Below are 23,463 nucleotides of genomic sequence, written 5' to 3' on the forward strand. Positions count from 1 at the left end.
TGTTATTTCTCTTGAGGGGTCCTATAATAGAAGTTTGGTGTGTATGAAAGAAAGATGTAGTGAGATGTTTTAGACTTGGGTGTAGTCGACTTAGAAAATTCCATTACATTTTTTAAATCATTTTCTCCCAGAATAGTTAAAGTTATTTGTGTGGGGTGGTGTATAACACACACACACACAATATGGTAAATTAACATCTACAAGTATCCATTCTCTCCTGTTAATGTTTAGACAGCATTTTAAGTTCAGGTTTTGTTTTTTGGTAATTATTTATCAAGCTTTTTCTTTCCTTTTCATTTAATTTTTAATTTTCGCTGATATCATCATCATCATCGTCATTTAATGTCTGTTTTCCATGCTGGCATGGGTTGGATGGTTTGACAAGAGCCAGCAAGCCAGAAGATTGCACCAGGCTTCACTGTCTGTTTTGACATGTTTTTTTATGGCTGGATGCCCTTCCTAACACCATCCACCTTACATAGTGGACATATATATTGAAAAGGCGGCGAGGTGGCAGAAACGTTAGCACGCTGGGCGAAATGCGTTGCCATATTTCGTCTGCCGTTACGTTCCGAGTTCAAATTCCGCCGAGGTCGACTTTGCCTTTCATCCTTCTGGGGTCGATAAATTAAGTACCAGTTACGCACTGGGGTTGATGTAATCGACTTAATCCCTTTGTCCTTGTTTGTCTCCTCTGTGTTTAGCCCCTTGTGGGTAGTAAAGAAATATATATATTGAAAATTAATTCTAAATCAATTTTTCTGGGCAGATTGTTGACTGTATCTAAATAATAATGTATATTATATCTATCATTTTCTTTAATCTTTTGAAGTTTAATGATGATGCTACATGTGCCAGCCAGAGACCTGTCGTTGTCTCCTATTCCTTTGCTCATTGATTTTTGGGCTGTGGCACTAGATAAAACAGGATAATGTTAGACAGTTTTGTCTGATATATCTTTAAGAACTACAAACAATCTCAGTTTCATTTTTAATTACTATTTTTTATTTACGATTTTTCTAAAGATGACAAAGATCTGCCTCTAAGAATGAAGAGGGAGCGGGGTGAATTTTCATTACTTTTTTCCTTTAGTATCCTGGTGTTTTCACTCAATTCCTCTTTTAGGGCATTGTATAATGAAGTCTGCACACATCGTTGATGATGAAAAATGGTGAACTGGTGTCATTTTTGCTGCTGCTTCTTCTTCTTCTTCTCTTCTTCTTCTTCTTCTTCTTTCCTCTGATCTGACCTGTTATGTGTTGTTTTAAAAGTTTACTACTTTTTATTTCAGCTGTAGGCTTCTTTTTTTTTTTTTTTTTTTTTTTTTCCTTTTCTTCCCATTCGCTAGGAACCATCAATTTCTTGCCTGGAACAACAGTGGGGATAATTTCTAAGTTTTATCTTTGTGTATATGTCAAAGAAAGAAAGAAGAGAAAGTTAGTGTGTGTATCGTGGTTATCCGTATGTGCATATCTGTGTGTGTGTGTGCATGTACACATGGTTGCCCATGTGTGTGTATGTATGTATGTATGTGTGTGTGTATATCGATGTTTTCTTTATAGGCAACCGTGAAATGATTCTGGAATGGTGGCGATGTTAACAGTGTTGCTGGTGAAGTCAGCTGAATATTCTGTAATGGTGCACTAGAATATTCAATGAATGCATTATAATATATGTATAACATACTAAATATAAAACAATATTTAATTTCCAGAGCCAAGATAAACTACATTCATATCTTGGCTGTTAAATTACCTTAATAATTTGATTGCTTATATTTTTTAAGTTATTTCAACTCTGGATGGCAGTACTTTATAATTGTGTCTAAAATTATTAAATTCTTTAAAAAAAAAAAATGTAACATATTCGCTAACTTTTTTTCTAATTAATGTTCAAACTATATTACTTTTCTTATTAACTGCAATACTTCTAAGTTTCACCTGCTTGTTGAAGGATTTTTTTCCCTTTTTCATTTTCATCATTCTGATTGGTTTATACTAAGAAGCTTTGTCACCGTTCAGCTTATTGAAGTAAATCAAACTTGTTATTATCATAATCGTATAAATATTTGTAAATAGATTTTCAGAAGAGAGGTTTCAAGTAATGATTGCGGTCTTTTACTAAGTATTTATTCTTAACATACTGTTTTAGATTACAAGACTATCTGTGGTTGCCACTGTCAAGAATATGCATCAGTATAGAGAAAATGCTTGTTGTTTATGTTTAACCTGAGATTAGCCCTGATCCTGGAGACCTTTAACCAGATTTGTTCCAGCATGACTCTACTGTCCTTTATTTAGGCATAGTATTTTTAAGACTTCATCACCCAAAGAATTCTTTTTGAAAAATAGCAGGAGGGGTGGGAGACTTGCTTGTGACTCAGGATGATTGATACAGCTGACAGCTCAATTGCAATATCTTCATATTATAGCTGAAAATTAGCCTCTTTGTTTTGCCCCATGAAGCCTAACAGCAGTTAATGGAGCATCACTCTGTAAATTAAGAGATTGTTTTATCAGGAACAGGAGTCAGACAAATGCAGACATGATCTTTAGTATTATGACATTATCGTCGTCGTCATCATTATTATTTTTCTAAGTCTGTTTTTCTACGCTTGCATGGGTTGAACAGATCTTCTCCAGCACAACATCTCAGCATTTGTTTCCTTCTTTTGTCATCTCTTTCATGAAGCTCAGCCTCTTGGATTCAGCTTTCCCCACTTCTCGTGTCTTCCTCTTTCACAGGTTCCTTCCACTTGAACTTTTTTTTTTACCCAACTCTCATCCTCTATATGCATCATGTTCGGATTAGCACAGCCTTTTCTTTTGCATGCTACTTCTGATTTCTTTTATATCCATTTTGCTCTCTTCTCAGCTTATTTGTGCTCATCCAGCAGAGCATGCTCACTTCAGTTGTATTCAGCATTAATACATCCCCTAAATTGAATACCCATGTTTCACTATCATAACGTATATTGTATTTTTTATACAAATGTTATACAATCTGCCTTTCACTTCTTGCAAAGGAAGTAGCTCTGAGCTATTTCCATCCTATCTTTATTCTGTTTACTATGCTTTCAGAATACCCATCTCCACTGCTTAGATAATAGAAGCAATCAGTTGCTTCCAAACATTTGAAGAGTTTATTTTACCAATGCTCTTACTCCTATGCATTTTCTGCATACTCAGTATTCTTTATATTGTTTCCACTATACTTCTTATACACACATAGCTAACATCGGATACATCATTCAGAATTCTTTTCTACTTATTTTCTGCATATTGAGCATGGTCATGTTCCAGATAGCAATAGAGTTTTGTCTTGTTTCCTTTTTAACTAAGACTTTTGTCTTAGCTAGATTTAGTGTGAGGCCTCTTCAATATAGGCTTTGCTTATGCTTTTGGAATTTCTTGTGTAAATCTTTGACAAATTTAGAGAACTGATGGCCTTGGAAATCTGGTTCAGTGGTTTTCAGTCATATAGTTAATATTTCATATCCTGTTGTTAGTACTGTATTGCATTTTTGACTAAAAGTCTCTAGATCTCACCGATTGAGGTTATCTGTAAATGGGTACCTTTTTCTTTACTACCCACAAGGGGCTAAACACAGAGAGGACAAACAAGGACAGACAAACGAATTAAGTCGATTATATCGACCCCAGTGCGTAACTGGTACTTGTTTAATCGCCCCCGAAAGGATGAAAGGCAAAGTCGACCTTGGCGGAATTTGAACTCAGAACGTAGCAGCAGACGAAATACCGCTAAGCATTTCACCCGGAGTGCTAACGTTTCTGCCAGCTTGCCGCCTGTAAATAGGTACCATTTGAGGTCCAGCTGCACATTGCTATAAGCAGCTTGAACTCAAGTGTTTCGCGTTTGCACTGTGGAAATCACTCCAGTATATCATAAAAGCCAAGGAGTATCTCAACAGCCCTAAGACTAAGTATCAGTATCATATTTATCTTTGAAGAGCAAAATCTTTGTTTGGATTTTGTGTAGTGAATTAGGTTTGATGTTCAAGTTCTATGTATAAATTACATACAACATGGTGACTGTGAAAATGTGGTGTAATGTAGTGTTGACCAGTTGACTACAGTCATATGTTCATACCTTACTGATATAACCACTTCGTGCCTCAGAAGAAAGCAAGTAACTCTGCTTTCTCCAGATGTAAAGACAATTGCCTCATCAAAATCCCCTCACCTAGTTAAGCATAGAAATAAACAATGGAATAATTTAAGTAAAATAATTACTGGAGAGGAACAAAGTATATTCAATATCTTTATCTTTTGAAATAAAATTAGCATTGAACTTGTTTGTCACCATATTATTAAGTACCCAAATAAATATCCTTAAAATCCTTAAAAATGTTTTAGCCCGAAGGCTGCGGCCATGCTGGGGCACCACCGCTGTTTATTTTTTATTTAATTAGAACATATCTAAATGCTACTTTATGGGATTTCTTGTTTCTGAACATTGCCAAATAAAGTTGCACGTTGATGCATGATTATTATTAGTGCCAAATGTTTCTACAGACTTGGCTATCTGCTTCCAAACTCTCATAATGTTTGCATGTATCTTTTTTACTATCAGATTTTACTGTGGCTCGAATCATTATCGTTTATTTTTAAATCTTAAGTAAACAACAACAGCAAAATTTACTCTTGAACTAGGAAACTTCAGTCATATTTAGAAAACGCATGAAAATGTTTTTCTTTTTTTTTTTCTGTTGGGTTTTTAATGCTTATATCATTATTCTTTTTAATCTTATATTCTTCTTTAATATGACGACTGTTGTATGTGCAGCTCCTGTTTGGTGTAATCACCAGTTAGTTCACCATCATTTAGACAGATGAGAAAACTTGATATTGTGTGTATGTATTGGTGTCCTATAATGTGTAATATGCCAGAGAATGTCAGGTTTTACATGAATCTGTTTTTGATTCTAGTTTAGTTTATTGTGTAAAATTTGCAACCTATTAAAAAATATATTCAAAATTACATTGTTTTCCTCATTAAATATTGAAGTCTAGTTGTGAAAAAGAACAAAATCAAATGAAAATTCGTTCACTGCTTATATATTGGTCACCAGTTTACATTGTGTGCTGACTTCACACTTCTTTTTTTTTTAATATTTTGTCTTATCTTAGCTCATGTCGCCCTTAAGCACCTTAGTATAACTGAGACTGTGAAGGGTTGATCGAAAACCCTAATGGAAACTTGCTTTCCTCTCTACTTCTTCTAATACTACTACTACTGCAGGTTTTCAGCAACACCTTGGGAATTATATGGCACAATTACTACTACAGTTTACTAACAGTAGCATAGCAGTTGCCTATAATTCTACTGTTCTTTATTTGTCTTCGTTTTGCTTTCTTCACTGTTAAATTGATATATTTGTGAGTAATGTCCCTTCTCATTTGTTTTTTTTTTGTTTTGTCACCATTTAGGAAGAAGAGGAAGCTATGAATACAGAAAAAGAGCCTACGCATTTTTCTGAATTGGATCCCAAAACAATGAAAGTTAGTATCAATAGGTTCTTATTATTTCAAAACATAATTAAACTTGATATATAATGAAATAGTTCCTTATATTTTATTTTTTTAAATTAGTGTATATTTTTAAACTCGTATATATAATTTTGTTGCCTAGAGGTACCAGTAGCTGTGAGTCTGGGTCATTGAGAGTTAAATGTCTTTGCCAGATATATAACTCAAAGTGCCACTGGAGACAATAGTATTAATTTTTTAATTGGATTCTTAACCCCTTACCCGGCAGAAACGAATATATGCGTTTTGACCTAAATCGTTTTTTTTCTATCTCTGGCGAGTTAACTCGTCAAAAGATAGACTCGCTAAAATCGACAATTAAAAAATATGTCTGAAAAAATACATTTATTTTCAAAATAATTGTTGGGTAAGGGGTTAATAAACAATATAATCTTGATTTATTTTTTTAATAGGATACATACTATAGACCCTTTAATTATTAGACCAAATTAAATTGCTAATTAATAAATATATCCATTAGTGCTATAGAATGTTATTTACCAACAAAGTGACTAAACCAGCAAGATTTTGTCTATATCCATTTGAAATAGAGAATATCATGTTCTTGTCCTTTCTAACTATCAGAAATTCTTTCAAGTATCTTTTAACATAATCTGTACATTTGACATAATCTGTTCACAGATTGTTGATCTACGCCGAGAACTGGAAGATCGGAACTTGAGTTCTAAAGGATTGAAGTCACAGCTAATAGCTCGACTGACAAAAATTCTGAAAAGTGAGAAGGAGGAAGAAGAAGAATTAGAGAATAACAAAGCTGCAGCAGTGGGTTTTCTTTCTTTCTTTTTTTTCTTCTTATTTTAATATTCAGAAAAGAAGGGGATGGTAGAATCTGTAGAGTGTCAGACAAATTATATTGCAATATTTTGCTATCATTATCATCATCATCATCATAATTTAATGTCTGTTTTCCATGCTGGCATGGGTTGGATGGTTTGACAGGAGCTGATCAGCTGAAGGACTGTTTTGGCATGGTTTCTGCAGCTGGATACCCTTCCTAATGTCAGCCTCTTTACAGAGTGTACTAAGTGCTTTTTATGTAGCACCAGCGTTTACAAACCTGCAAGATTAGGGATGTCTCTTTTAATGTGAGTTCAAATCTTGCTGAAATAAACATTACTTTTGGACCTTCCAGAATGGATAAAATAAGTCAGATTAATCAAGTAATCTAAGTGACTTTATCTGGCAGGAAAAATTTGCTTTATTATACCTATTTCTTTATTACCCACAAGGGGCTAAACATAGAGGGGACAAACAAGGACAGACATAGGTATTAAGTCGATTACATCGACCCCAGTGCGTAACTGGTACTTAATTTATCGACCCCGAAAGGATGAAAGGCAAAGTCAACCTCGGCGGAATTTGAACTCCCAACGTAATGGCAGATGAAATACCGCAAAGCATTTCGCCCGGCGTGCTAATGCTTCTGCCAGCTCGCCGCCTTTCACAACGTAACGGCAGACGAAATACTGCAAAGCATTTCGCCCGGTGTGCTAACGCTTCTGCCAGCTCGCCGCCTTATAATTTGCTTTATTATACCTGTATGGCAATGACTCACAGTGTGTCAGATAAATTGCCTGACAGTATTTAGATATATTCCATTATGTTTTAAGTTCAGACCCATTGAAGTTGATTTTTATGCATTTTGTGACCTTTTACTGAAGTTAAATATGATTTTATATTTGTAGTGTATTCTTGTGTGTTGTTAGGTTTTTATTTAGAGGAAGACAGTTTAGATATTCATCATCATCATCATTTAACGTCTGTTTTCCGTGCTAGCACGGGTTGGACGGTTCGACCGGGGTCTGGGAAGCCAGAAGGCTGCACCAGGCTCCAGTCTGATCTGGCAGTGTTTCTACAGCTGGATGCCCTTCCTAACGCCAACCACTCCGCGAGTGTAGTGGGTGTTTTTTACGTGCCACCTGCACAGGTGCCAGGGGAGTCTGGCATCGGCCACGATCGGTTGGTGCTTTTAACGTGCCACCGGCATGGAAGCCAGCCAAGGTGGTTATAGTAACAAAACTTGTATCCCATCATTTCATGTACTTAGTGGAATGTAGTGGCTTAAGTACCAATCCAGAGTGATGGATTGATAGAACTTTTCGGGGATTGGAGGGGAAGCCTTGCATTATCTGTTCTGACTCTTTGCATTCTGACAGTAACACCTGCAACAAATACTTGGCCATTGGTCTGTCAATGGTATTTCCTTTCAATGAAAAAACATAAACAATGGCATATTCAGAGGAGAGGCTTGCATGCATGAGCAACTGCTTTTCTTCCTCAAAAATTCTTGCCCAGGCCCACTCACACACAGATGCTGATGCATGGGCAGCACTGACCAAAGGATGCCTTACATGATAACATGACTACATCAACATTATCATGATAAAACCAATGTTGAGTAATTCAGTGGCTATTTAGTAGGACTATTGCTTTAATAACTATACTGTCATTACTACTACCACTACAACTTCAACTTTCGTAACCTCAACCATTCTGTGAAATGTATATTACAAATTCTATCTAACAATGATAATAATAAGTAGTAGTAAAGTTTTACTGTCTAGTCCATTGTTTCATTATTTGAAGCTGGTATCATATACCACTGACTTCTTGAACAGTTTCCAGAATACTGTGATGGCAGTAGCTGTGAACTTTTATATTTATTTTCTAGTGTCCCCCACTGTTCTTCACCTTGTACTGTTGACCATAATGTTTAACAGGACATTGACGTTACATTGTTATTTTACCATAATTCATGTAGCTGGTTAGAAGCTGTTTATGTATTTAGGAGAGAGAGTGCATGCAGTAATAGCTGTGTCTCATAATACATTTGGTTCCTGGGACACCATCCTCAACTTTGGGCTCTTGTGTTAAAACAAAGAAATTTATACCAGGAGTCCTTTTAAATGATTCCGCAAGGTCCTAGCTGTGTAAATTTACTACAGTCTACACCTTCCATAATTCATCTTTTGTTATGTAAACTGTTCCATATAAGTTTGAGTATATGTGTTGTGAGAAAGCTATTTCACAGGCCCAGGGATTAAATTTGTGTCCTTTCCTCATTTGTTAGATAGTGACACTTCTGTAAAATGTAAACACACATACAGACATTTAGGTTTATGAAGCATTGTAGCTAAAATAAGGCTAAGTTTTTGATTTTTACTCTTTTGAAACAGGAAGAAGCTGTCAAAAAACAGGAAGAGTTTCATAAACTGGAAATTGAAGACAAAGATGACAAGAAGAAGAAAGAAGTATGTTTTTGTTGTTTTTTGTTTTGCTTTGTTCGTTTCTTTAGAAATTGTTTTTATATTTGGATACCTTTAAACTCAATTATGAAGCTTTTGTGTGACCCAGGTGTCAGCCCTGTTGCAACAGTCCAGTGATCAAAGGTGTTTTGATCATACTTATATATCATCATCATCATCATCATCATCGTTTAACGTCCGCTTTCCATGCTAGCATGGGTTGGACGATTTTGACTGAGGGCTGGCGAACCAGATGACTGCACCAGGCTCCAGTCTTGATCTGGCAGAGTTTCTACGGCAGGATGCCCTTCCTAACGCCGTGAGAGTGTAGTGGTTGCTTTTTACATGCCACCAGCATGGAGCCAGTCAGGTGGTACTGGCAATGACCTCGCTCGAATCTTTTTACACGTGCCAGTGAAGCGACGTTGGTAACGATCACGCTCGAATGGTGTGATAATGGTTACATCAAGAGGAGTTTCCAACTATAATTTCTGTTGCAAATTCTTCAAATGTTAATTGCTGTCACATCAAGACAAATACTGTGTAGCTTTGAGAGAGAGAGAAAGAGAGAGAGTGTGCAGTGAAACAGTTTGTTCAATGCAGAACTCTCTAGCGTCTTTCATTGTATTTTCATCTACAAATAGCAACCAAATCACTCTCACTTTACACCTTTTCACTTTTAAAAAGAAGGACGCATTAGATAATGCAGTCCTTAGTACACCATATCTGAAAAAAAAAGACAATATGGCCACAACCTAAACATCTTAAGTTATAAGATTGCTCTATCAGAGCTGATTAGTCAACCTAATTAGAGGTCAGTGAACTTCCCCGCTGTTTGGTGTCATAACTGACTTGACCTTCCACACTCCCTAAAAGTACAAAAGCTTAGTCTTAATAATTACCTCATTCTTCTGTTTTTCTGTTCTAGTCTTTGAACAGCAGCTATGCTAGGACACTACCTTGAAAGGTCTTTAGTTGATCAAATTGACCTCAGTACTTTTGTTTTTTAAATCTGGTACTTATTCTGTTGGTATGTATTTTCCAAATCACTGAGTTATGGGGATGTAAATAAACCAACATTGTTGTCAAGTAGTGATACACAAATATGTGTGTACTCACACTTACATTTACGCATAAAGCATTAATTAGCCTGAGGCTGCAATATAAGACACTTGGAATTGAACCTGAAAACATGTGGTTTGAAAGTGAACTTTTTGACCACACAGCCATATCTGCACCTATTCACAACTACAGTCATGCCTGTACCTGTGCACAAGATAAAATAAAAAGATAAATATGTATAATATCCTGCATAATTGTGTGATAAATAGATATTGCTTGATAATCAGGTAATTATAAATGACTGAGCAACCTTGTTGATCTTTTTCATGAAAATTTGGTGCATTTGGCTTACAGTTGATCTGGCAGAATATTTATTTTATATTCTCTACTTCCCAGAATGACACTGCTTCACTTGTGTGATGGACTCTCCCATCAAAGATAACATAGGAGCATTCAGCTTTTGCCAAACGACCTGCACGAATAAGTTGTTTATGGTGATCAAATGTACTAGCAGTATCGCCCAGCGTTGCTTGGGTTTGTTTCGACCCTTTAGAATTGGAATTTTTGAAAAGTAAAAATTTTGCATTATGTAGCTTGTTATTCTCTTTAAGTGAACATTTTTCTGGTTGAAATACACCGAAAAATAGCAACACAGCAGTCAAAAAATCATTAAAAAATAGGGATTTTCGTAGAAAAAAAGCACCTTTTTGATGTAAATAATTTTTGGTGTTAACATGGTCCGATTTGAATTTTTTCTTCTATGGAAGGAAGAGCAAGCCTTCTAAGAACACGAATATATAAAAATATTTTCAGATAGTCAAGCTTTTAATATTGCTTTCTTTTAGTACTTTTAGTAATTGTGACCTACCTAATTAATAAGCAACTTTCTCCATTATAGTATAGATTATGTGAGGGCACATTGCCTAGTGGTTAGGAGATTGCACTTACAATCATGAGATCGTAGTTTCAATTCCTAGATCGGGTGGTGTGTAGTATTCTTGAGCAGAACACTTCCTCTCACATTGCTCTGCAATCGCTTCGACACCTGACGTGTGGTACACCATGCACCTGTTCAAATAATGCCAATTTGAAGGAGAGAGTGAGCTAATGTGTGGCACAAACATTTGATCACAAATTATTTATACAGGTGGTTCAGCAAAAGTTGAATGCTCTCACATTGTCTTTGATGGGAGCATTTGTGAGAGCAGCCAAGTTTATTTCATATATTCTCATTTTAAAAATCATCTCCAGCTAATCGTTGAGAGGACATTGGTGTTGCCTTGGTGGAGGTTTGCACTGAGTGCTCTTGTTAATATTATTATTATTATTATTATTTATCATTATTAGCAAGCTACCAGAAACCTTAACACTCTGGTCAAATTGCTTAGCAGCATTTCATCTGTCTTGGTGTTCTGATTTCAAATTCCACAGAGGTCAATTTTGCCTTTCATCTTTTTGTGGTCAATAAAACGAGTACCAGTTGAGCACTGGGGTTGATGAAATCAACTAACCCCCTCCCCCAAAATCTCAGACCTTGTGCCTATAGTAGAAAGGATTGTTGTTGTTGTTGTTGTTAGTGTTAATATTAGTGTTGTTATCTTTCTCAGGAAGAGGAGAAAAGGCGACGAGAAGAAAAAGAGCAAGCCATGATGGAACGCAAGTACAATCTGCCTGATAAACCCTCCATTATAGTCCACCCGTCAACAACTGCAAAGGGCGGCAAGTTTGACTGCACTGTCATGTCGCTTAGTGTCCTGTTGGATTATCGCCAAGAGGATAATAAAGAACATTCCTTCGAGGTAAGCAAATCCTTCTATCAGTCTTGTTCCTCTTTGCCATAAATTATTTCATGGTGCTGTTTAGCCCCAGGTCACTCCTGAATAAGTACACCTTTGATTGTGAGCATTCCAGCTTTAACCATCTAATATGACATTATAACTATGTAGTCTTAGATTCTTTAAGATGGTTAGGTTGTATTTAAATTGGCCATATCTGGTCCAAAATAGTCTACCAACTCCAGCCTCTCACACCTACCCTACTATGTCATTCTAAAAATAAATAGTCACATCATTGAAATCTTGAAGCTTTAAGAAAATGCATAATTAATTCAAAACGATGTAAGTAAATAAATAATCATTAGATTTGATAGAGTAATCTGAATGTAAAAGAGTTTAGGATAAATTTGGCTGGTGTTTCTAATACATTAAGTGATCTAAGATCACCTACATTTTTTCCCTTGCAGTGTAAAATTAATAGCCTTATACTCTTGCTTTGTTGTTGGTTTTTCTGTTTTCTGGATGTCAATATTAAGTGGTCAATGGTTAGGGCCAGGGAATAGAGAGGAGATAAAGAACATGCAGAGCTGAACCCTCTACCATATGCCTATATATGGGCATAAAACTGGTTATAGTATAAGGGAGGTTAAGTAGCTTGCTTACCAACTACATGGTTCTGGGTTCAGTCCCACTGTGTGGCACCTTGAGCAAGTGTCTTCTACTATAGCCTCGGGCTAACCAAAGCCTTGTGAGTGGATTTGGTAGACGGAAACTGAAAGAAGCCTGACATATATATATGTTTGTGTGTCTGTGTTTGTCTTCCTACCATCACTTGACAACTGATACTGGTATGTTTACGTCCCCATAACTTAGTGGTTCAGCAAAAGAGACCGATAGAATATGTACTAGGCTTACATAAGTTCTAGGGTCTATTTGCTCAACTAAAGGCAGTGCTCCGGCTTGGCCGCAGTCAAATGGCTGAAACAAGTAAAAGAATAACTGAAGTATTAATGCATGAAGCGAAGGCAATAAGAACTCTTAGTTTATGAATATGGATTAAAACAAGTTAGACTGAAACCAAAGTAAAACTGGATTAAAATTGGATGAATACAAGTGAAAGAACTTGATAATGGTGACTGGAAAGCTCTAATGATGCAGTCTCATCCAAACCATGTCAAATATAGAAATATAGATCTAAAATCTATCTTAGTGATGGGGTTCGTGTCCGTTGCCAGATTCGCCTGGCCCCCGTGCCAGTGGCACGTAAAAGCACCATCCGTTTGTGTCTGTTGCCAGCCTCGCCTGGCCCCCGTGCCGGTGGCACATAAAAGCACCATCCGTTCGTGTCCGTTGCCAGCCTCGCCTGGCCCCCGTGCCAGTGGCACGTAAAAGCACCATCCGTTTGTGCCTGTTGCCAGCCTCGCCTGGCCCCCGTGCCGGTGGCACATAAAAGCACCATCCGTTTGTGTCTGTTGCCAGCCTCGCCTGGGCCCCGTGCTGGTGGCACATAAAAGCACCATCCGTTCGTGTCCGTTGCCAGCCTCGCCTGGGCCCCGTGCCGGTGGCACGTAAAAGCACCATCCGTTCGTGGCCGTTTGCCAGCTCCGTCTGGTACCTGTGCAGGTGGCACGTAAAAAGCACCCACTACACTCACGGAGTGGCTGACGTTAGGAAGGGCATCCAGCCGTAGAAACCCTGCCAGATCAGACTGGGCCTGATGCAGCCTTCTGGCTTCACAGACCCCAGTTGAACCGTCCAACCCATGCTAGCATGGAAAGCGGACGCTAAATGGTGATGATGATGATGATCTCAAGCAGTTTTATTCAGCCCATGCAAACATGGTAAAGTTAATGATGATCTTGTGTATTTTGTGTGTCTGTGTTTGTCTCCCTATCATCGCTTGACAACTGATATTGGTGTGTTTACGTCCCCATAATTTAGTGGTTCAGCAAAAGAGACCGATAGAATAAGTACTGGAGTCTATTTGCTCAACTAAAGGCAGTGCTCCGGCTTGGCCGCAGTCAAATGGCTGAAAAAAGTAAAAGAATATATATTGCTTTATCCACAAATAAACATGGTTTATCAGATAGCATTTTGATGATAGTACAAAGCCATTGCAGCAGATTTGTAGGCATTGTACAACATAAGATCTTGGGGGTAAAATCGATATTGAGAGAGACAATTTGAGATGAGACCGAGGCACATAAAAACATACTGTTTTACTAATCTGTCAGTTATGCTAGTAGGAAAAATGATTGTTCATATTTAACCTCTGCTAAGTCATATCAAGCAAATGTATAATCAAAGGTGTTCCAACCATGACCATCAATTCATTTTTTTTCTTTTATTTTTATTTCTACACTGCAACTAAGAACACATTATTCAGCATGTCCTTCATTTTTAAGACAGTTTGGTATAGTTTGGATATTTGGTTACTATTTCTAGCAAACTGATTGACCATGTAGATGCACTATCATTAATATGTACAGATAGAGATTGAATTATATATTCCTCTCTCTCTCTCTCTCTCTCTCTCTCTCTTTCTTTTCCATTTGTAACTACTTTTGTGTTGTGAAATTCTGATTTTTGACTCTTTTAACCCTCTCAGGTTTCTTTGTTTGCTGAGTTGTTCAATGAAATGTTGATGAGGGATTTTGGCTTCAAGATCTACAAGGCTCTTGTTCTTGCGCCAGAAAAGAAGGATGAGGAGAAGCTTAAAAAGAAATCTGATGATAAATCTGTAAAAGAAAAGGTGAGACACCCACACATTTTTCTATGTTTGTAAACCATTCAATTAGAAACTCAAAAGCCACCTACTGTATAAACTACTCATACTAGCTTGTATAAGAAAGAAGTTTAAATTGACTAACATTAAAAATAACTTTTTAATACCTTTTATCACATGTAAAGAATGTTAATATCTACTATCTTATATGTGAAGGTGCATGGCTCAGTGGTTAGAATATCAGGCTCACAATCATGTAGTAGTGAGTTCAATTCCTAGACCAGGCTGTGTGTTGTGTTCTCAAGCAAGACACAGTGGCAGCTGTTGTTGTTATCACTGAATGTTTAGCCTTATTGATATTGGAACAGAAGTTGTGGTCTAAATCATAAAGCAAAAGTTAATCACAGAGTTCTATAGGGTTAGCTCTTAACTTCAGCTTTCTTAACATTAAAAATAAAGGAAAGGCAAATCTCCTCCCTGACAAGACTTTATACAATGTCTATTTAGACCTAAGGGATCATCTATAGACAACAGTAGGAGGATGTCATCATCATCATTTAGTGTCCGCTTTCCATGCTAGCATGGGTTGGACGGTTCAACTAGGGTCTGGGAAGCCAGAAGGCTGCATCAGGCCCAGTCTGATCTGGCAGTGTTTCTACGGCTGGATGCCCTTCCTAACGCCAACCACTCCGTGAGTGTGGTGGGTGCTTTTTATGTGCCACCCACACAGGTGCCAGACAGGGCTAGCAAACGGCCACGGACGGATGGTGCTTTTTACATGCCACCAGCACGGGGGCCAGGCGAGGCTGGCAACGGCCACGATCGGATGGTGCTTTTTACGTAAACAACCAAATTCATAATTAGAACTCTAGGGCCTTATATGTTGGGTTGGAACAAAAGTTTTTACCATTTTTTAAGTAGAATTCAAAAACAGTATCCAGATATTTGCATGTATCTTAATTCAACCACATATTCTCATTTTGTTCCACTACCTTTCACTATCTTTGAAGCAGCATCATGATTCCATTTTTCCTATGACATGGTATCTTTCTGGGCCATTCCGCCGAGGTCGACTTTGCCTTTCATCCTTTCGGGGTCGATAAATTAAGTACCAGTTATGCACTTGGGTCGATATAATCGACTTAATACCTATGTCTGTCCTTGTTTGTCTCCTCTATGTTTAGCCCCTTGTGGGTAATAAAGAAATAGGTATCTTTCTGGGCCATGAACTGGTCTAAGTGGTTTTTACAGTCTTCCAAAGAATTGAAATACTTCCCAGTAAAAGGATTTTGTAAGTATCAAAAGAAATGATAAATCCAGTATTGCAAGGTCTGGTGAGTGTGGTGGGTGTCATAGGACATCGCAGTCAAGCTGTACCAATTTCTGCTGGGTCTGCAAGGAAACATGAGGTTAAACATTTTCTTGAAGGGAGACAACACGTTTCCAATTGGCCAATTCTGGACATTTTTCATCGATTGCCTCCTTTAATCGGTCTAATTGGGAGCAGTATTGTCTGAATTCAGAGTCTGATTTTGCAGAAGCTCGTGACACACAGTGCCCTTCCAACCCCACTAGATACAGGACATCACCTTCTTCAGCTGCTGATCAGCTTTTGAAGTGATTAAAGGTGGTTCAGCTCATTTTCACCAGGACATTTTATGGCTTAAATTGTTGTAAACAGTCCATTTTCCATTACTCATGATTGTCCTTTTCAAAAGTAGGTTGTTTACATAGTGTTTGAGCAGAGAATTGCAGGTGAAAATATAGTCCATTAAATTGTTTTCTATTAGCTATGAGGCACTGAAACATCATAGTAATTCATGTATCCAAATGTTTTTAAATGCCTTATAACACTCATATGAGATATGGAGACTCTCTCTATGATGTCTCATGTCATATGACCTGGATTATTTAAAAATAATAATGAAATTATTGTATAGAGTGCTCAGGTGCACCACAACTTGTCAAATGTGCGTATAAAGCATATGCAGTAATGTACAAATCTCTGGGAAGTGAACAGTGTTTGAGTCAGATACATGCTTGCATGTGTATGGAAGAGAGAAAATCAGGTGTAGTGTTGGCGAATCTCAGGAAGCATGGAAGTTTTGAAGGATGCAGTGCTCCGACAACTAACAACTGATGCTGGCAGTTTGTTCCGTGCTTCAGCAACTCTCAGCGTGAAAAAATGTTTCCGAAAGTCATGGGAGCTGTGCTGTTTTCTGACTTTGCAAACATGTCCACGAGTGTTAGACAGGTGGAGTTTGAACAGGTGCTCAGAGTTATTGTTAGTAAGATGGTTAGTAATTTTAAGGGTATCTGCCAAGTCAGCTGCCAGATGTCGGAGTTTCAATTTTATCCATGCCCAGGGAAGTAAGGCATTCAGAATATGGCAAATGCCTGATGGAGGGTATTCTCTTGGTTGCACGTCGCTGAATGGTTTCCAGACGATTAATATCCTGGGCAAGATAGGAGTTAGGGTTAGGGTTACAATTTGTTCATCGTCAACAACTGTAGGCTTGCTGGAGCATTTACAGTCTTTCAGACCAAAATTTTCACTCTCAAACCTAGCTAACAGCTTACAGTCCCCACCCTCCCCAGCTGTGGCATCATCTCCATAAACTGCACTTATCTTTCTTTTCTTTTGTTTTTCTGTTTGTACAGTGTTTTTCCTTTTCAAGTGTAAAAGAGCATCAAATGATGAAAATGTATCTCATTTTCCTTTATTTTCACTATTAATGTAAAAACAGTAGAAATAAAGCATTAATAAATCTGAGCCACATTCAAATGGCTAGTACACTTTACGTTGTCGAGTAGAAATAAACTATCCACATAGTAATTATATAGAGAGATGTATTGAAATGGCACTTTTCAGAAGGTGTGTGTCCGTGTGTCCTGCACTTGTGTCATGTGAGAAACAAAATCATATGTTTAGATGCTACCAATTGAAAAACAGTACAAACTTTTCTTCCAACTCAATATATTGATTCAGCTATCTGTGCTCGTCTCTCTTGTAATACATAAGTAATGTGAAACTTCTAGGTAGTGAGGAATCAAATCTGGATAGATTCAGCCTAGTGGAAGATCGCCATGTACTTTGACACTAAACAAGAATTGTTCTCTGACTAAAGCCTTACTGGGGCACTATCTCTCTCTCTTTTACTCTTTTCAGTCATTTGACTGCGGCCATGCTGGAGCACCGCCTTAAATCGAGCAACTCGACCCCGGGACTTATTCTTTGTAAGCCCAGTACTTATTCTATCGGTCTCTTTTGCCGAACCGCTAAGTGACGGGGACATAAACACACCAGCATCGGTTGTCAAGCAATGCTAGGGGGACAAACACAGACACACAAACAAACGCACACACATATATATATATATATACATATATACGACGGGCTTCTTTCAGTTTCCATCTACCAAATCCACTCACAAGGCTTTGGTCGGCCCGAGGCTATAGTAGAAGACACTTGCCCAAGGTGCCACGAAGTGGGACTGAACCTGGAACCATGTGGTTTGTAAGCAAGCTACTTACCACACATCCACTCCTGCGCCTATAAAGCTGAAATTTTTTTTAAAAAGCTGAAATTTTAAAAAAAAACAGCCATTGCTTGTTATTTGTTAATATAACATTTAGAAGTAAGGTTTAAACACAAAACAAAAATTAAAACTTTTTGTTCATTCTAATACAGGATCTCAAGAAAACAGAAGAAGAAAAATCAGAAAAGAAAAAGGAAGAAGAAACTCCCAAGGAAGTGAATGGCAATGAAGAAGATATGGAAGAGGATGAACCTGATGATGAGGTAGTTTGATTAAATTTTTCTTTCCTTTTGTTTTATACTTTTTATTAATTCATATAATCTTTCCAACTTTTCTTTTCCCTTGTTTTTCCAATCTCTCTTTACTCTTTTACTTGTTTCAGTCATTTGACTGCGGCAATGCTGGAGCACCGCCTTTAATCGAGCAACCCGACCCCGGGACTTATTCTTTTGTAAGCCCTGTACTTATTCCATCGGTCTCTTTTGCCGAACCGCTAAGTAACGGGGACACAAACACACCAGCATCGGTTGTCAAGCAATGCTAGGGGGACAAACACACACACGCAAATATATATATATACATATATACGACGGGCTTCTTTCAGTTTCCGTCCACCAAATCCACTCACAAGGCTTTGGTCGGGCCGAGGCTACAGTAGAAGACACTTGCCCAAGTTGCCGCGCAGTGGGACTGAACCCGGAATCATGTGGTTGGTAAACAAGCTACTTACCACACAGCCACTCCTGCGCCTATTTCTTTTTTATTGGAGTGAAAAAACATGCCTTGCAGAATGTGATAAAAACATCTGTAATCTCTGTTAAAGCATTGTCACCACCAAAAGTGACTTCTATTTGTTCTGTCACCTCAATTAATTCATTGTAATTAAGAAAGAAAAAGAAAAATGTTTTCCATAAATTTTGGAAACATTTCAAATTTGCATGCCATCAAATGCAATTTATCATGATAATTAGTTGTAAAGAAAAAAACATGAAGAAATTACTAAAGGTTACTCCTAGTCAATATTTTTTTTCGTTATATTTTATAGTATGTTCTGATAATATTCCAGTAAAGCCCAAATCTGGTGGTTTTTTGTAACTTGCTAGGTCTGGAGAAAGAGACAGTGTCAAGGCCCTCCTCAGCCAGTGAGAGTATTGGCATTAATTGTTCCTCTTAGACTTTTGTGTGTCAATGCCTGCAGGAAGGACTTAAGTTCCAATGGACAACATTCTGGGAAACAAAGAAGTACAGGGCATGGTGATCAGTGCAGAGCTTGATGGAGGGTGGACACAATAAGGATGATGAGAAGCAGAGAGAGAAGTGCGACAGGAATGTTTGAGCAAAGATGGCCGGAGTCCAACCAGCTCTGAGGAGCAGTAACCACTATAGTAGAGGTAGATGTTGAAAAGAGGCCAGAGGTTGAAACCTGTTTCTAAATGACTATGCCAGTCAGTTGGGTGGTCCTTTTCTGGATGCAGTCTAGGATGCCCTTGTGGACTCCACCTGAGCCTTGTAGAGGGTTGCTAATTGTTGGGAGGGACTGAAGTATATTCTGATTGTAAATTAAAAAGAAGAAAAGGATTTACTTACTTTGAACGTCTAAATTAGAGTGACTGTTAGTTGAGTCTGCTGGATACTGGATTATCATTTGATAAGTTATCCAGTACTTGTCCAAAAACAGAAGGATAAAAATCCACTTCACTCTCAAAGGCTTCGGTTACCCAGATGTTAAGTAGTAGGCACATTGCATAAGCGTCAATCAATTCATTTGCCTTTGCTTTCTTTCTGTTGGTGCAGTTTAGAGAGATGAGCTTCCACCTGGTATCTTGTTGCACTACAATGCATTAAATCAGCCAGGTGCACTACACTAAGATGAATTTTTACTGTAGATGCACTATATAAGATGAATTTTAACAGTGAGCCACTGATTTTAAGGACATCATTCACTTCTGAATTGACAATAATTGCTACATTACTACTACTACTACATTCTCTCTCTCTCTCTCTCTCTCTCTCTCTCATTCCTCACTGTCTGATCTTTCAACATCCTCCCTCTATTTTTTTTCTGTTGGTTTTGATGATGAGGGTTTAATTGTTTGATCCACTGAATTAGCTGCCTATTGTATTAGTGGTTGAGTATTTCATAGGCATGTGTACCCTTAACATAATCTTCTGGTAGAATCAGCTTGATACAGTGACAAGTCTTGTACCTTTGAATTACAGGTAATTTCCATAGGACAGGCTTCCACACAGTTTCTGTTGACCAGGTTTCACTTACAAGGCTTGAGTCAGCCTGAGGCACTTTCCCAGGATGTCCTGCATTAGGATTGAACCTAGGACTTTGTGACTGTTGCCATGTTGTGTCCAATCAGTACACCGCCTTAGATTAAATTTATGCTATTGATATTCGATGACTGGCATCCGTGCTAGTGGAGCACTAAGACCACTATCCGAGTGTGATTATTGCCAGAGTAGCTAACTGGTGTTCGTGCCGGTGGCACGTAAAAAGCACCATTCGAGTGTGATCGTTACCAGTGTCGCCTTACTGGCACTTGTGCCTGTGTGTGGGTGACATGTAAAAAAAAACAAAAAAAAAACGATTTTCCGTGGCCGTTGCCAGTACCGCCTGACTGGCCCTCGTGCTGGTGGCACGTAAAAGCACCCACTACACTCTCGAAGTGGATGGCATTAGGAAGGGCATCCAGCTGTAGAAACTTTGCCAAATCAAGATTGGAGCCTGCTGCAGCCATCTGGTTCGCCAGTCCTCAGTCAAATCGTCCAACCCATGCTAGCATGGAAAGCAGATGTTAAACGACGATGATGATAGTGATTCATTTGAATTACTTCCCTTAGTTCACTTCTTTTTTTTTTTTTTCTTTAGCTCCTTAATCAGTTGATTTTATTTTTTTCCCCTTTCTATTGCAGGATGATGATGAAGACAAGAAAGATAAAGGTAATTTGTCTTTTCTGGTTTGGTTGCAATAGTTGACATGTTATGCTTGAAATTTCTTAAATGTTTTTACAGAGCATGAACGGTAGATTAATTTTACCTGTTCAAGGGCCAGTCTCTGTTAACCCTTTCATTACTGTATTTATTTAGAGATGCTCTGTGTTTCTTTCAATTACTTTAAATATAACAAAGAATTTAATAAAATAACATAGTTATCATTCAGACAGTGTTAGGAACATAAATTGCGACTAAGATTTGGTGGAAGATTTTAATTCAAAACTTATGAAAACAAGACATTTGTACCCAGAGCCAGAGCCGGTTTTAGCCGGGTTGGTAACGAAAGGGTTAAAGGATAATCTTGATGGAATTTATACATTATTGTCAGCAAGTAGGCACATGAATGCACCAAGCCATGATATGGCAATGTATTGGTGTTAATGATGTTAATAATTGTGATTTTTAATTTAGTCACTAGGCCTTGTATTTTAGGAGAGGGATATAGTTAGTTAATTAAATATATTCCAGTACTAGACTGCTATTATTTTGTTGATACTTGGAATATTAAAAGGCAGTTTAACTTCAATGAAATTTGAACTAAAGTTATAAAGAGTTGAAACAAATACCACAAGGTATTTTGTCCAATATTAATAATTTCCATTGTCTTAATGATGATGATGAAAATTTTTTACATATACTGTGGAGGGAACCTGTGGTAGAGGTAGACCCAACAAGGTGATGAAGCATGATCTTCAAACATTGGGCCTCACAGAAGCGATGACTAGTGACCAAGAATTTTGGCAATATGCCATGCTTGCGAAGACCCGTCAAGCCAAGTGAAATCGTAGTCATGGCTGATGCTGGTGTCACATAACTGGTACCCATGCCAGTTGGTTGTAAAAAGCACTATTCAAGCATTGGGCCTTGTGGAGGCAATGTGGCCAATACCAGTATCCCATAACTGGCACGAACTCAGAGTATAAAGGGCTGTAACTAAATACCACAAAGCGTTTTGACCAGCATTCTAATAATCCTTTACTATAGGCACAATTCCTGAAATTGAAGGGTAGGCTCAGTGGTTAGGGCAGCGAACTCGCGGTAGGAGGTTCGCAGTTTCGATTCCCAGACCGGGCATTGTGTGTGTTTATTGAGCAAAAACACCTAAAGCTCCACGAGGCTCCGGCAGGGGATGGTGGTGACCCCTGTTGTACTCTTTCGCCCCAACTTTCTCTCTTTCTTCCTGTTTCTTGAGTAACGCTGTGATGGACTGGCATCCCATCTAGCTGGGAGAAACACATACGCCATAGAAACCGGGAAACCGGGCCCATGAGCCTGGCTAGGCTTGAAAAGGGCGCATAAATAAAAAAAGGGTAGGGGGCTATCCGATTACATCAACTCCAGTACTCAACTAGTACTTATTTCATTGACTCACACCCAAAAGAATAAAAAGCAAAATTGACCTCTACAGTATTTGAACTCAGAACATAAAGGTAGATAAAATGCTGTTAAGTATTTTTTCCAGCATGCTAATGATTCTACCAATTTGCCAGCTTTCTAATAATACCGCCAGTATACCATCCTAATAATGGTTTCAAATTTTGGCACAAGGGTAGCAATTTTGGGGAAGTGGGTAAGTCAGTTACATTGACCCTTGTACTTATTTTATCAACCTTCAAAAGGATGGAAGTTAAAATCAACCTCAGCAGAACTTGAAATCAGAACATAACAATGAACAAAATGCCGCTAATCATTTCACCCAGGTTGTTAATGATTCTGCCAGCTCTCCATCTTACACCATCTTAATAATAATAATAATAATAATAATAATAATAATGGTTTCTAGCATAGGCACAATGTTTGAGATTTGTTGGTGAGTGTTTAAACTGGCTCCAATATTTCACTGGTGCTTACTTGGTTTGATCAAACCTGGAGAAGTGAAAGGCTGAGTTGACTGTAACAGAATAAGAATTGAAAATTTCAAGAGCTGGAACACAAACTGTAAAACAGTTTTTTTTTTTTTCAACATTGTTTTAATTTCGTTTTTTTTTTTTTTTTTTTTTAATCTCTGTTGTCACCAAGTGATTTAATTACTTGGCTAAAACTCTATTGAGAGTAATGAATTAAGATTATTTTTGAAATTAATGCTTTATGTTTTCCTCAACTTCTTTCTCTTACAAAATATACATGTGATTCATTTTAGTAGGAAAAAGAGACCGGGATGAGAAGAAGAAGGAGAAGAAGAAGTACTACACATTTGATCCTGCTTTGTTACTAGCATTTGTATATTTTGATCAGAATCACACAGGCTATCTGTTAGATAAAGACATTGAGGAAATCATGCACACTGTTGGCATGCAGTTGTCAAGAGCTCAGGTAAACTATTTCACAATGTTTCTCGTTGGGGTTGTGAGGGCTGCACATTTTTGTAATTACACTTCATGGCTCTTGATATGGCTAAATATTGTCAGGTTTTGGCCCAAGGCTAGCAAGTTCACGGAAGAGGGCAAGTCGGTCACATCAACCCCAGTGCTGAACTGGTACTTGTTTTATTGACCCCAAAAGGATGAAAGGCAAAGTTAGTCTTGGCAGAAATTGAACTCAGA

General features: G+C 37.9%; 1 protein-coding gene across 3 annotated transcripts in view; it reads left to right on the top strand.

Annotated features, from left to right (window-relative positions):
* Nucleotides 1-23,463, top strand: part of LOC115211577 (cell division cycle and apoptosis regulator protein 1) — a 137,889-nt gene that overhangs the window by 108,671 nt on the left and 5,755 nt on the right. For 2 of the 3 annotated variants that reach the window (XM_029780128.2, XM_029780130.2), the window contains 8 exons: nt 5,451-5,522; nt 6,192-6,332; nt 8,747-8,821; nt 11,485-11,676; nt 14,261-14,404; nt 18,069-18,179; nt 20,839-20,866; nt 23,061-23,233. In XM_029780128.2, the coding sequence (XP_029635988.1) occupies nt 5,451-5,522; nt 6,192-6,332; nt 8,747-8,821; nt 11,485-11,676; nt 14,261-14,404; nt 18,069-18,179; nt 20,839-20,866; nt 23,061-23,233 (936 nt within the window). The remainder of the gene's footprint in view (nt 1-5,450; nt 5,523-6,191; nt 6,333-8,746; nt 8,822-11,484; nt 11,677-14,260; nt 14,405-18,068; nt 18,180-20,838; nt 20,867-23,060; nt 23,234-23,463) is intronic. The other variant, XM_029780129.2, reaches the window with a different exon arrangement.

The sequence above is a fragment of the Octopus sinensis genome, linkage group LG5 (genome assembly GCF_006345805.1).
Source record: "Octopus sinensis linkage group LG5, ASM634580v1, whole genome shotgun sequence".
Classification (NCBI taxonomy): domain Eukaryota; kingdom Metazoa; phylum Mollusca; class Cephalopoda; order Octopoda; family Octopodidae; genus Octopus; species Octopus sinensis.